The sequence below is a fragment of the Oxyura jamaicensis genome, chromosome 2, assembly GCF_011077185.1.
Source record: "Oxyura jamaicensis isolate SHBP4307 breed ruddy duck chromosome 2, BPBGC_Ojam_1.0, whole genome shotgun sequence".
In the NCBI taxonomy this organism is placed as follows: domain Eukaryota; kingdom Metazoa; phylum Chordata; class Aves; order Anseriformes; family Anatidae; genus Oxyura; species Oxyura jamaicensis.
In genome coordinates this window covers 65,673,834-65,687,413 of record NC_048894.1, presented here as the reverse complement: position 1 = coordinate 65,687,413, position 13,580 = coordinate 65,673,834, and the positions used below count along the sequence as shown (strand labels likewise).

The 13,580-nt window shown below is 40.5% G+C and overlaps 1 protein-coding gene across 46 annotated transcripts in view; it reads left to right on the top strand.

Annotated features, from left to right (window-relative positions):
* The window catches only part of CLASP2 (cytoplasmic linker associated protein 2), a 141,423-nt gene that overhangs the window by 31,076 nt on the left and 96,767 nt on the right, over positions 1-13,580 (top strand). For 45 of the 46 annotated variants that reach the window (XM_035316143.1, XM_035316195.1, XM_035316179.1 and 42 more), the window contains one exon: positions 1,516-1,586. In XM_035316143.1, the coding sequence (XP_035172034.1) occupies positions 1,516-1,586 (71 nt within the window). Of the gene's footprint in view, positions 1-1,515; positions 1,587-5,118; positions 5,277-13,580 lie in introns of those variants that run through there. The other variant, XM_035316189.1, reaches the window with a different exon arrangement.

The following is a 13,580-nucleotide window of genomic DNA, read 5'->3' as shown; positions in this document are numbered from 1 at the left end:
CCTTCCTGTGCAGTTCTCAGCTAATGTGATGTTCTGGTTGTGGGCCTGTTGAATACATGACAAAGTCTGCTCTCCAGCAAATTGCTTTCAAATATTTCGAAAGTAAAACTAACATGTTGAGAGAACTGAAGCATTTGAAAGTGTGGGGAAATGCTGAGGCTTTTCATATTGTTTTCTGGCTGCATTTCATGATTTTATTATATCCTTTGTTTCAGGTGAATGAAAGGGGTATGCAGTGTTGGTTGATGGTTGGACTTGGTGATCTTAAGGCTGTCGTCCAACCCAAACGATACTGTGGTTCTATGATTCTTTGACTTTGCTCCTTTCTGTGCTATGAGAATTTTTATACCCAAGCGCTGTTCTTTTCTGGTTTTCCCAATTTGTCTTAAAATAGTTTGGATTGTGAGCTCTAAACAGAGCCATTCAATATTCGTTCTTTTAGCAAATTTTGAATCAGGTAATATAGCTTCTAGTCCTTGTAATGTAGCTGAGCTATATCCACTTAGAGAGCTGCAGACCATCATGCGGTTTATAGTTGATAACTATGTGCTTAAGGTCAGGATTCAATCCTGCTATTTTTGTATCTAAAAATTCACATGCGTGTTAGATGTTACCGTATGCTGAGTATCCTAAGATGCAGAAAAGTCTTTGGAGAAATGTAAGGAAGTATTCTCAATTGTTTGCAGCTGAACAACTTACTATGTTAGTACAAATCCACTGCAAGTCTGTTGGTCAAATTTTTGTCTGTGAGACACTACTTTTACTGCATTTTCTGCAGAAGTGATGAGAAATAGCTGTTCAGGTTTGGCCAGCTTTCTTGCTTGAATAGCATCTTCTACAATGTGGGACCAGACTGAAAATGTGGATATTTTTTATTTTGTATTTTGTATTTTTATTTTTTTCTATTTACATTCAGCTAAGCACTTGCAGTGTGTTTTTTATTGAGTGTTTAAATCAGTGGTAAGTGTTGAACATAACTAAAGTGTTTAGTGTACCTTAAGTTTAGAAAAAAGTATTTCCTCTTTTTTTCAGTGGAGGCACGAGCCACTTCAAAAATATCTTCATAACAAAGCTGAGATCTTGGTAAAATTTATAATGGTCACAGAAAAAATTAAATAGTAATCTCTATTTTGTTCATTTAAGCATTCTATAGTTCAAATTGTTTCCTTACAGTGTTGTGTATAAATAGGGTAATACCACTGCCATTCTGAAGTCACTGTGTAATACTACTGAACCTGTACTTCAGAATTTTCATTATATTCAATAATGTTAATAATGATGCTCAGTTTTATTCACTGACTTGGCTTAGCTTTATGTGCATTTGCGAGAAGATGCTCAACTAACTTAAGATGAAGAGTCCTTTGGAAATTGTTTCTACATATTGATAATCCCTTTTATATTCTGTGTTACTGTGTTATATATAATAAACTAAGTTCTGTTTTTACCAGTAACCTGGGAGATTTCAGAGATGTAAATATACACGCGCACATACATATAATTTGTTCTTATTTACAGGTTGCAAACAATCTTTACAAAATTTGATGAAATAAGAAACTCTGGAAGTATGATTTTAAGTAGCATCAGTGGTGAGTATGAAAGAACATATGTTTATAATCTGCTTTATATTAACACAATATAAATATTTAAATACTAGCATTAACGATGTGAAATAGATGACTAGAAACATATGTAAGACTACTAAGACAATCAGACATTTACATAGTGAAACAAACTTAGATTAGCAAAAGTGTTTTTGGGACTGTCAGAATACAGTTGGAAAAGATTTTGAAACTGCACAGAAACCAGCAGAGTATCGTTAACAAATTATGCATCCACTCAGTAGAGGACACAGGAATGCTGCAGAGTATTCATGCACAGAGAAAAAAAATCAGATGAGCCTTTTTCCTATCTTACAGCATTTCTAAAAGAAAATGGTAATCAAGTGATGAATGTATTATGTGATTTTCTCAGTTTCAAGTGTTGAATAATGATTGTAATACATAAAATTCTCAACTGAAGATAGGTGATAGCACCATTCAAAGACACTTTAATGTTTAAGTTATGACTTCCTCTTAAAATTCCCCTCTAATGTACTGAGTTTAAGCTCTTTTTTGGTGCATTTCATGAAAAAAAACCTGTTGTGCAAAGAATCATTGTTGCTTCCTACTGCATTTCTGAGTTAGCATTTTATAGTATGAAAGTGTGGGAAATCGGTCAGAAAGTATGTGGAGTATGTTAGACACAGAGATGAAGTGAGAAAAGGAAAATGCAGAATGAGGCAAAAGTCACGTAGCCTGAAGATAAAGGAGGTATAACTGGGAGACAAGAAGGTCAAAAACAACAGGTGCAGTCTGGCCTGTTGCTCATCAGTACACAAAAAGGAGATAGGGCTGCTGTGCGATCACCTTGTAAACAATAATAACGGCTAACGAGCAAACTTTGCCAAGTTGTGTGATAAAAGCATGTAGATACGCTAAGCCTATATAAGTAGATGGGTTAGACAATAAAGTGCTTCAGCTACACACCAGCCTGGAGTCATGTCATTCTTTCCCTTCATGAAAGAGCAAAACCGTCATTCTTTCCTACTTAAAAGTATACTTTAAGAAAAAAGCTTGCATAGTATCACAAGGGAGGTGGTGTAGCAGTAGCTTTAATACTATTGGATTTGAAAGCTTCCTTATCTTTCTTCTGTAAGTAATCAGTGGGTTTTGATTTATAGGGGAGTGTTTTCAGACACTCATTTTTGTTGAAACCAGCTATTCTGACTGAAAAGGGGCTCTGCTAGATCTAAGGAAGTAACTGTGCAAGAGTAGATTTTTTTTCTATGATTCTATGATTTTGAGGAATGCATGTGATTTCTTAATGTACAGAAATGTACTTTTTCATTTTGAGTGTTCTTACCTTTCTGTTGTTTGTGTGAAAATGGAAGAGATTGTAGATTTGAAGAAATGTGTTTTCAAACCTTTTCCTTGAAGTAATAGAGTTTTATGTTGCATTCTGGTTTGAAGTAAAACATTGTTACTCGTGAACACCTGAAGAATAAAAGAGTAGATTTGTAAGGATTGATAGAAAAACAGAAGAAAATACGTGTTAATTTTGAAGGAAAATGTTTTACATAACTGTTCTGTTAGATTGTAGATTTATTCCTTTTGGAATGGTAAACTATTGTTTTTTGCATTTAAAGTTAATGCTACTGCATAGGTTTGAGCTGTTCAAAGATACATTTTATATGTGTGTTTTCTGTTGGCAGTTTTCAGGAAAACTGAGAAAGTTAAGAGGAGGGAATAAAAATGTGTTGAAATAATTTAAATGTATATGAAAATATAAATACAACATTGTTTTTGCTGGACTAGTTTACATAGCACTTAAGAGCTTTTGGTCTGTATCTTATGAGAGTAGACAAAGTTTCTTTTTCTTTAAGCCATTTTATCTCATCTGTACAATGCAGGTGTCAGTGCTTATCTACAGTGGTATAAATAATTTGTCTTGTAGGTGGCAAATTCTGTGCAAATGTTACTATGAGTCCAGCTGTTTCGGTCCCAGAGACAGAATCCCTCTAGTACATTTGTTTCAGTGTTTTTCATTGAACTGCGTTTATCTGTTGAATCCATCTATACTGTTATTTTTAAAATGTTACTGAAAAGATATTCTTCTATTATTAGTGCTTTATCTTGGCTTTGTCTTTCATTTGATGAAGCTTTGATTTGATGGAGCTTCAAAAGCCAACAGGTGAGAAGCATGGAAGGCACTGTGCCTAATGAGGGGACTGGGCAAGAGTCTTAGTGCCGTTGCTTGATGAGTTATTACAAGCTTAAATACTGCTGTACAAATAACTTGTCTCTGGCTGACCTTTGATTCCCTCTCCCCTTTCTTGATTCCAGCATCTTCCCTTGCAGTCAGCTGTGGCTAGTGAAAGCCGACAGTTTCTTTACCGCGAATTATGTGAATGAGTTAGCCGCTATGGAAAACATTGAGTTTTGTCTACATTCATAATAATGCAGTGTATCACGAGAATCATATGTAGATGTGTTTGTCATGCCAAGCCTTGTGTGTAGTGCTTGTAATGCCCTTCTGCTCCAACAGAAGTGTTCATACCTCTGCAAACCAGGAAGGTTCTTTAAAGCATCTCCACCATCTCCCCATTTCTCAGCAAATGAATTTTCATTTCTATGGAAACAGACCCAGCAGCCAATCTCAAAGCTGCAAAAGCACTTGTTTCTGCTGGCTGGGGTTTGTAAATACTGTTTTCACTAAGAGAATTTAAACAGATTCCAGTATTGGGTAGTAGTGTAAATTTTTAGACGTAGAATTAAAAGTGGGGAAAATAGTAACACTGAGCTCTACACTTTGCTCCATTCAGTAGACAGAATGATCCGAGCTGAATATAAATTGTATGTCTCTATTCAGCCCATGCGATTTTCCTATTTAAATGGTATGTGTCATAGTGTTAGCTTCATAAATGTGATAGGATACAGTGATTTTAGCATCACAGTTATGGGGGAGCTATGTTACAGGTGATAAAGATACAGTCAAGTTATTATGTTCTACTAAAAAAAAAAGGCAAGAAAAATCCATAGGACTAGTGTGTATGTTTTGTCCTTTTTTTTTTTTTTTTTTTTTTTTTTAATTTCCCTTTGGTTTCTTTGTGGAAACAGGAAACAGAGTTTCTATGGAGACAGTGACACCACATTCTGGCTGAAATTTTAAATTTCAGCTGTTACCCGTGGTAACTTATATCTTGAAATATGAAAATTTGCGGAGCAGCAAAGCAGTACTTTCAGTTTCTCTTTGAAAGTCGAGGACGTGCGCAGGCTGATGCACACACCGTTTTTTAAGGCGCTTGTGCATGTTTTTAGGACCTTCACCAACTGAGCACCCACACTGCTGCAGGCGAACGGTTTACAACCGCTGCCATCTCCCTGCCACTCCCACCGACAACCCCTGCCAAACTTGAAACTCTCCCTTGGATAAAAGGCAACAAATCGCGAGGAAACACTTTATTATTATTTAACCCCAGCAATGGCGTCGCGCCCCAGGCGCGATGCTGGGCCGAGGCAGTAACAGGCCGCGGACAGCCATTGCCCGGAGGCCGCTTCCCTCAGCCCCCGGGGCCAGCGGGGGCGGCTCCTTGAGGGGGCGAGGCGGGCCCGGGGCGGAGCGCTGTAAGAGTCGGGGCCAGGCCGTGCCGGGCCGTGCCCGCCGCGCAGGGCTGCTATTTTGAAGCGGGGCGGCGGCTGTGGCGGCGGGGAGCCGCGCTATGATGGCGGTGGGGGACGGTGAGTAACGGCGCCATCATAGGGTCCTCTCGTTCCTCATCCTCCTCTTCGTCTTCCCCCTGCGGTGCGGGCGGGCAGGAGTGGGCTCGCTGCTGGGGCAGGGCTGTGTGTGGGGTGAAGGTGAAGGCGTGGATCGCAGCCGGGCACGGTGCCTCGTTACACAAACTCCTGGAAGTAGGCCAGTGAAGCACTGCGGGATCCACGTCTCTGTCTTCCTTAAAACTGGACGTATGTCCTGGCGGCGGTGGCTTCCTCTGTATGACTTGTTTTCAGAGAAACTTGACGAGCTGCCGTTGGGCTTGAAGCAAGTTTTAGGATGAACGAAGAGGGCTTTGAGGTTGCAGATTACATTGCTACTTCTAAGTAATATTCAAATCCCTCCTCTTACAAAGTTTAAGCACTTAAATTAAGGCGAAAAGCTTCTCTCACAAAGTTTAGCTACTTCAGTTAAAGTGAATCTGTTATCTGAATTTGCTAAGACATCAGCAGTAGGAATCCTCGAGGAGACCTCTTCTAAAGCATCTTGAAATCTACATTCACCACTTAGTTCTTTGACTGTGTGGAGCTGAAACAGAGAGTCAGAGGGAGCAGAGCAGCAAAAGTAAGGCTGTGCTGGACGGTTGAAAATATTCAGGTGTTTTTCTGGTGTTTGTGTTTTTATTTGTCATTAGTAAGCTGCAAGGAAAGTCAGGGTAAGTAAGCTCTTTGTTGCTAATTTATTTTCTAAGAATGTTCCCTAGCATTTGTTTCCCATGAAGCAGCCCGGTTCTCTGTGATGTAAACATGGATTGTGGTAACCTGCAGATCAAGGGTGCTAGCCATAGCCTGTTAAGGAATAACTGTATTCCCTAGGCAAAATCATGGGATTTTTGTGGTTCTGTAATGGTCGAGGTTTATAAAGTGAGGGTGGTTGTGGAGCTCTCCCCTGTATAATTAAATTTGTCCTTAACAAAGGTACTAAGAACAAAGTACTGTTCAGGCAGTCAGCTGATGTTCTGTGTGGGAGCTTTAAGCAATAATGCCAGATACAATTAAGAGTGTGTAGAATGATTATGTAGCTGTTAGTCTCTCTTAAAACTATTGTTTACCACACTTACAAAGAATTCAGTCTTTTGGCATTGTGCTCTGAAATTGTTAGGGAAAACAAAACCCTAGCAACTATTAAGAGAACTTTTTGACTTCTATTTCTGAATCGATATGCCGGTTTAGCTGTCATTTTCTGTTTTGTGAGTGTCCTGTATATCCTGCAATGTAGCAGAAGCAATTTGTTTGAAGGTTAGTGATTCAGTAGCCTTTGAGAAGTGTCTTTCTTGACAAAATGGTGCTTCATTGTGGCAAGTGTGTATGTTTAACTTACTGCTTATGAAGGTGGGCTGATGTTTGGAAGGCTGCTGTGCAGGTAGGCCAGAGAACAGAAATTTTAGTTTATTTCATTTGGTTTGCCTAGATAATGCTGTAAAATTGCATGGAGTATGTTTGGAAGTACTATATTGAAGTCATAATTTCAACATTTTGTCTGGAGTGCAAGACACTGGCTTATTCTAACTTGGGCATTTTTTCAGTTCTCTTGAACACGAGCAGAAATGTAAATAAAACGTGGTGCCTAGTTGTTGAATCGTAATTTGATTTCTCAAGTGAAGACTAAAGGGAAGAGCCAAGTCTTCTGTTTATCCCTGTGTTAACTGTCTCAAGCTCTCCAATCTTTCGTTTGGTGCATGTAGAGGAAGAAAACAGTATTGTTTGTGGACCAGCAAACAACTGAATTGTTACTTCCACTGTACTGAATGCATGCCAATGAGAAGGCATTCACTGCCTTGATTTAAATGCATTTCACATACTTCTGTGAATGTGAATGTAGGCCTGTTTGTTCTGCAAGTTGCTGAGGAAGACTAGGAAGAACTGTTCCTCACTCTGGATTTCTTGTTTCTTGGAGAGGATGTTGCATTTCTGACCTTATCTGTTGATAAACAGATTAGAGTGTTTAGGAGGTAGCGAAGGTATTTCCAGGGTGGCATATGAAGTTGTACATTCCCTTGATGGCCTGTCGTTCAGTGGCTTCCATCTGGGCTTTGTTGCATTGTCACTCACTTCACTCTGCTACCCTGCTATTTTGTACGTAAGGGACTGTCCTGCTCTCAGATCAACAAGATAATTGAAATAAGGAAAAAATTATCTGCCTGAAACTTCACAGAATCACAGAATAGTCTAGGTTGGAAGAGACCTCCAAGATCACTGAGTCCAACCTCTGACCTAACACTAACAAGTCCTCCACTAAACCATATCCCTAAGCTCTACATCTAAACGTCTTTTAAAGACCTCCAGGGATGGTGACTCAACCACTTCCCTGGGCAGCCTATTCCAGTGACTAACAACCCGTTCAGTAAAGAAGTTCTTCCTAATATCCAACCTAAACTTCCCCTGGTGCAATTTTAGCCCATTCCCCCTTGTCCTGTCACCAGGCACGTGGGAGAATAGACCAACCGCCACCTCGCTACAGCCTCCTTTCAGGTACCTGTAGAGTGCAATAAGGTCGCCCCTGAGCCTCCTCTTCTCCAGGCTAAACTGTCCCAGCTCCCTCAGCCGCTCCTCGTAAGACTTGTTCTCCAGACCCTTCACCAGCTTCGTAGCCCTTCTCTGGACTCTCTCGAGCACCTCCATGTCCTTCTTGTAGCGAGGGGCCCAAAACTGAATGCAGTACTCGAGGTGCGGCCTCACCAGAGCCGAGTACAGGGGGACAATCACTTCCCTGGACCTGCTGGCCACACTGTTTCTTATGCAAGCCAGGATGCTGCTGGCCTTCTTGGCCACCTGAGCACACTGCTGGCTCATATTCAGCCGACTGTCAACCACTACTCCCAGGTCCTTCTCTGCCAGGCAGCTTTCTAACCACACATCTCTCAGCCTGTAGCTCTGTTTGGGGTTTTTGGACCCCAGGTGCAGGACCCGGCACTTGGCCTTGTTGAACTTCATACAGTTGGCTTCAGCCCATCGATCCAGCCTCTCCAGATCCTCCTGCAGAGCCTTCCTACCCTCGAGCAGATGGACACACGCACCTAACTTGGTGTCGTCTGCAAACTTGCTGAGGGTGCACTCCATCCCCTCATCTAGATCATCGATGAAGATGTTAAAGAGAACTGGTCCCAGTACCGAGCCCCAGGGGACTCCACTAGTGACCAGCCTCCAACTGGATTTGACTCCATTCACCACAACTCTCTGGGCCCGGCCATCCAGCCAGCTTTTAACCCAACGAAGTGTACGCCAGTCCAAGCCATGAGCAGCCAGTTTCCTGAGGAGAATGCTGTGGGAACAATGTCAAATGCCTTACTGAAGTCAAGGTAGACCACATCCACAGCCTTTCCCTCATCCACCCAGCGTGTCACCTTGTCATAGAAGGAGATCAGGTTCGTCAAGCAGGACCTGCCCTTCATAAACCCATGCTGACTAGGCCTGATCGCCTGCTTGCCCTGCAACTGCTGCGTGATGACTCTCAAGATAATCTGCTCCATGAGCTTCCCTGGCACTGCTGTTAAACTAACAGGCCTATAGTTCCCCGGGTCTACCCTCCAGCCCTTCTAGTAGATGGGTGTCACGTTTGCTAGCCGCCAGTCAAGTGGGAGCTCCCCCAATAGCCAGGACTGCTGATAAATGATGGAAAGCGTCTTGGCCAGCTCCTCCGCCAGTTCTCTCAGCACCCTCGGGTGAATCCCATCTGGCTCCATCGACTTGCGTACATCCAAATGCTGTAGCAGGTTGTCACCCATTTCCTCGTGGATTACGAGGGCCACATTCTGCTCCCCATCCCCTTCCACCAGCTCAGGGTACTGGGTGTCCAGAGAACAACTGGTTTTGCTGTTAAAGACTGAGGCAAAGAAGGCATTAAGCACCTCAGCTTCTTCCTCATCTCTGGTTACTAAGTTTCCGCCCACATCCAGTAAAGGCTGGAGATTCTCCTTAGTCCTCCTTTTGGTATTGATGTATTTATAAAAACATTTTTTGTTGTCTTTAACAGCAGTGGCCAGATTGAGCTCCAGATGAGCTTTGGCCGTTCTGATTTTGTCCCTGCACTGCCTCCCAGCATCCTTGTAGTCCCCCTGAGTGGCCCGCCCTCTTTTCCAAAGATTATAAACCCTCTTTTTTCTCCTAAGCTCGAGCCACAGCTCTCTGCTCAGCCAGGCCGGTCGTCTTCCACGCCGGCTCGTCTTTGGGCACGTGGGGACAGAGCACTCCTGAGCCATTAAGATTTCTTTCTTGAAGAGCACCCAGCCTTCCTGGGCTCCTCTGTCTTTCAGAACTACCTCCCAAGGGACTCTACCAACCAGTGTCCTCAGCAGCTCAAAGTCAGCCCTCCGGAAGTCCAAGACAGCGGTTTTACTGATCCCCTTCCTGACTTCACCGAGTATCGAGAACTCTACCACTTTGTGGTCACTCTGCCCAAGACAGCCCCCGACCAGCACGTCTCCCACCAGTCCTTCTCTGTTAGTGAACAGAAGATCTAGCGGGGCACCTCCCCTGGTAGGCTCGCCAACCAGCTGTGTCAGGAAGTTATCTTCCATGCTCTCCAGAAACCTCCTGGACTGCTTTCTCTGGGCTACGTTGTGTAGGGGCAGGGAGAGGAGGCGTGAAAGAGAGATTAGGCAGAGGTTTTGTTTGGGTGCAGTAAACATTGCAGTTCCAGACATAAGGTATTTGAGAACTATCTGAAAGCATCTAATCAGCTTTGTAAGCAGACGTATTTGGTGCCAACACTTGCTGGACTAGCATATATTGAGTGTTGTATTTTGGATCATACAGATGAAAGAGATAAATTTACTTACTGGATTTTTATTTAAATGACATACAATGTCATGACGTTTCATAAGTTCAAGTTATCATGTTTCAAATGATGAAGTATATGTAACTGATTTAGTTGTGTATTCTAGTAACTATATGTAAATATACTAAGAATCATCCTTATATCTCACTACATATGCATATCAAATGATGAGTTTTGTTTTCTTTCAAAATACCTCATTAATGTATGCATGGTCTTAGAGTACAAGAACAATCTTCTATTGCCTGATGTTCTTCTGAGCGGAAGGCTGTTTTCCTAAGTCTTTAATCTGATTAGTACTTTCTGTAAAATGTGGGTGCTGTCCAGCTTTAATATTTTACTTTCAACTGAAAAAAAAAAAATATGGACATGTTAAAGGTACAGAAACTGTAGCTGTGGTTCAGACAGGAGCTTGCTTTTATATATTTAAAATTGCTATGTATTTGCATTTTTGGTGTGTGTTTATGACTTTACCTTCATTTGGTGCGAGAGTGGAAACTTTTTAAACCCACATGGTCCTGTGGATGATGGTAATAAACTTGTTGTTCAGTTGGCCTACATTCAGTTGGCCTAGAAAATGCACAGAATATAGCTGTGATGCTTTCTACTGTCTAGAGCCGTTTCCTGAAGCAAATACTTTAGACACTAGCAGAAGGAAGTACTGGGAAATAGAAATGCATCACTTATTCCCTTTTCTGTTCTTCTTCGGGGCTGTTTCTAAACATGCTAACTGTGCCTGCACTGGCTCCCTTCCCTCTTAATTGCTGTGCACTCTTCCACTTCCATTGTTAGCAGCTGGTAGGCACATTGGTTTGGGAAATGGCTTTACTCTCTGTGCTTAAGAGATGAAGGACAGATGCTCTAAGTTGGAATTTGACGGCTGTTCTGAATCAACCCAGTTGAAAGTTTCTTTTCATTGTAAAATCGCATGGTACTCTCACTGATTAGCATAGGTTCTGAGTAGCATTTTGTCTATGAAGTGGGCATATCATTGCTAGTAGCTGTAAAAGAACAGTGGAACAGTGAAAGAACTAAGTGGGAGAGGGAGGGAATGTGTAGAGCAGCCAAGGGCTGTATGAAAAGGAACCATTCTGCTCATAGAATGGATGAACACAGCAAGGTTCAACACTGGTATGAATTTAAAAAAGCTTCCAGCAAGAAATAAGCAACTCAGTTTCCTTGATAACAAATGCTCAGAGTTGCAAACATGAAAACATACACTTAGTTTCTCAAAACAACAGTGGATTCTAGAGTGATAACTACCCTTTATGTGTCTATAGTTCTAGAATAATAACTATGAATAAGTTTTGTCTTCCGGTTTCTAAATGAAATTCATCAGTTTAAAGGAACATTCTGTATTCAGTTTCAGGAAGCTTGTGTATGGATGTTTCAGTTTTGTTTTGTTTTGTGAGGGAGGTTGTTTTTTTCCTTAAGCATGACAATTCACTGAAAAGGTTTCCAGATATGCTTAATTTGGCATCTGGAAGTTTTAGTTGCTTTTGAAGTATGTTTCCATTTGTTTTTAGGAATAAGTTACATGGAGGGAAAAAAACCTTCTTGGTGTTTCAATTAATACCCTGTTTTTTCAAACATCTTTGATTAATTCAGACTATGGCTTATATATATATATAATATTATGTATGTATATAATATATATACATTTTAAATGTGTGTGTATATAGATACATCAAAAAAATGTAAATTTTGAAATTAGTGTTAGAATTGCCAACAGCCCAAGGAGAAATTTATGGTCTACTAAGCATTTTCTTTGACAGATGTTGAAAGATTCTTTCACAAGACTAATTGGATATTTGCCTTGCTGGGTAATGTTCATCTTTGTTATCTATTAAATATGAAGAGTTACTGTTTCTATGTCATTTTAATAAAGTCTAGCTGCTGTAAATACTGAAAAGAAAGTAAGCTATAATTGGATCATTTCAAATTATCTTTTTCAGAAGGATTCTGCTATAGCGTTCACCTGAGTCAGATTCCACTCTGTATATTGTGTTAATAAATGTGCCTTAGTTTCAAAGCTGTATATGTAGATTTCTTACAAGAAGTAGCTGTAATTTAAAATTCAAGGGAGTTGTACAATTGTATGGAATATAGGCAATAGATTTTTGTGGTTCCAAGTTTAATGGTATAGGTTCACATGTATTTAATTGATTGTAAAAATCCTGCTCTTCAACTCTGAAACATTTCAAAGCCTTCAGAACTGTGGATGTTTGTAGCCTCAGGGAAGGTGAGGACAAGGGATGAAGATGCAGAGAAAAACTTATACAGCCTTGATGAGAAACTTGCTGTCTTAAAACTAGGTATTTTTGCCTTCGTGGAATGCCAGAACTCTGTGAAGTTCCTTGGCCACCCAAGCAATTAACCTAAGTAGATGTATTTTTGCCAAAATACCCTTTTACCATCAATAATCATTTTGTGTGTAGAACTGTAGAAGTCTCTAAAGCAATTGACTTCTGAAATACAAGGTTTGCTATTGAACTTGAGGGTCAAAAGCACTTCTGCATAGATTTTTTGGTCTGAATTCAGCATTGGTCTAAAATTTTTGGTCTAAATTTCAGCATTGACTTTATTATTATTATTATTATTTTACAAACTCCTTAGAAACATTGAGGAGAGCATGTAAAATGTTTAATTTGGGGATTCGTAGAATCATAGAATATCCCGAGTTGGAAGGGACCCATAAGGATCATCTAGTCCAATTCCTGGCACCGCACAGGTCTACCCAAACGTTTAGACCATGTGACTAAGTGCACGGTCCAATCGCTTCTTAAATTCAGACAGGCTTGGTGCAGTGAGTACTTCCCTGGGGAGCCTGTCCCAGTGTGCAGCCACATTAGGGATTAGGTGATGTTCTTATAGAAGAAAAATGGCATCTACTGAAACTGTCTAGCTGCATGTCAGACACTTCTGATTTTTCAGATCTGATGTGAGTTTTTTTTCATTTTCTATAAGAAGTCCTGTTTTAGTGGAGTCTATGGTAATAATACCACAGTTTTTGTCAGCTACAGTAAAGCAGCAGCATTGAGAATAAATAGAAGGTAATTTGGCATAATTTCTTCATCTCCAGTCCTGAGTATGTCAGGTAGAGAACAGGTTGGCTAGTGAGCTCAAAGGCCATTAACAACCCCTTTTATTCTGTGCTGTGGTACGCGTTTTCACGTTCAGATAAATGTTATTTTCTAATTCCTGAACTACATGCATTTAGAGTAAAATTAGAAAAATAAATCTCTTTACTTCTGTGTGTTCATATTAGAGCTATACATTCGCTTCATCTTTAGGAGCTGTGTTTTATTTTTGAATCTGTCTTGCTATTTTCTATTTCCAACATGCAGATATAGTTTAATGCACAGAAATTGGCTAAGCTAAGAAGTAATGTGAGCATTTGCTGCTCAAGTAATTTCTCTGATGTTAAAAGTAAATCTATCATTGTCAACCTTTAATAGTGAATCACAATTTGAGCTCTCTGTGAACGTTCTTAA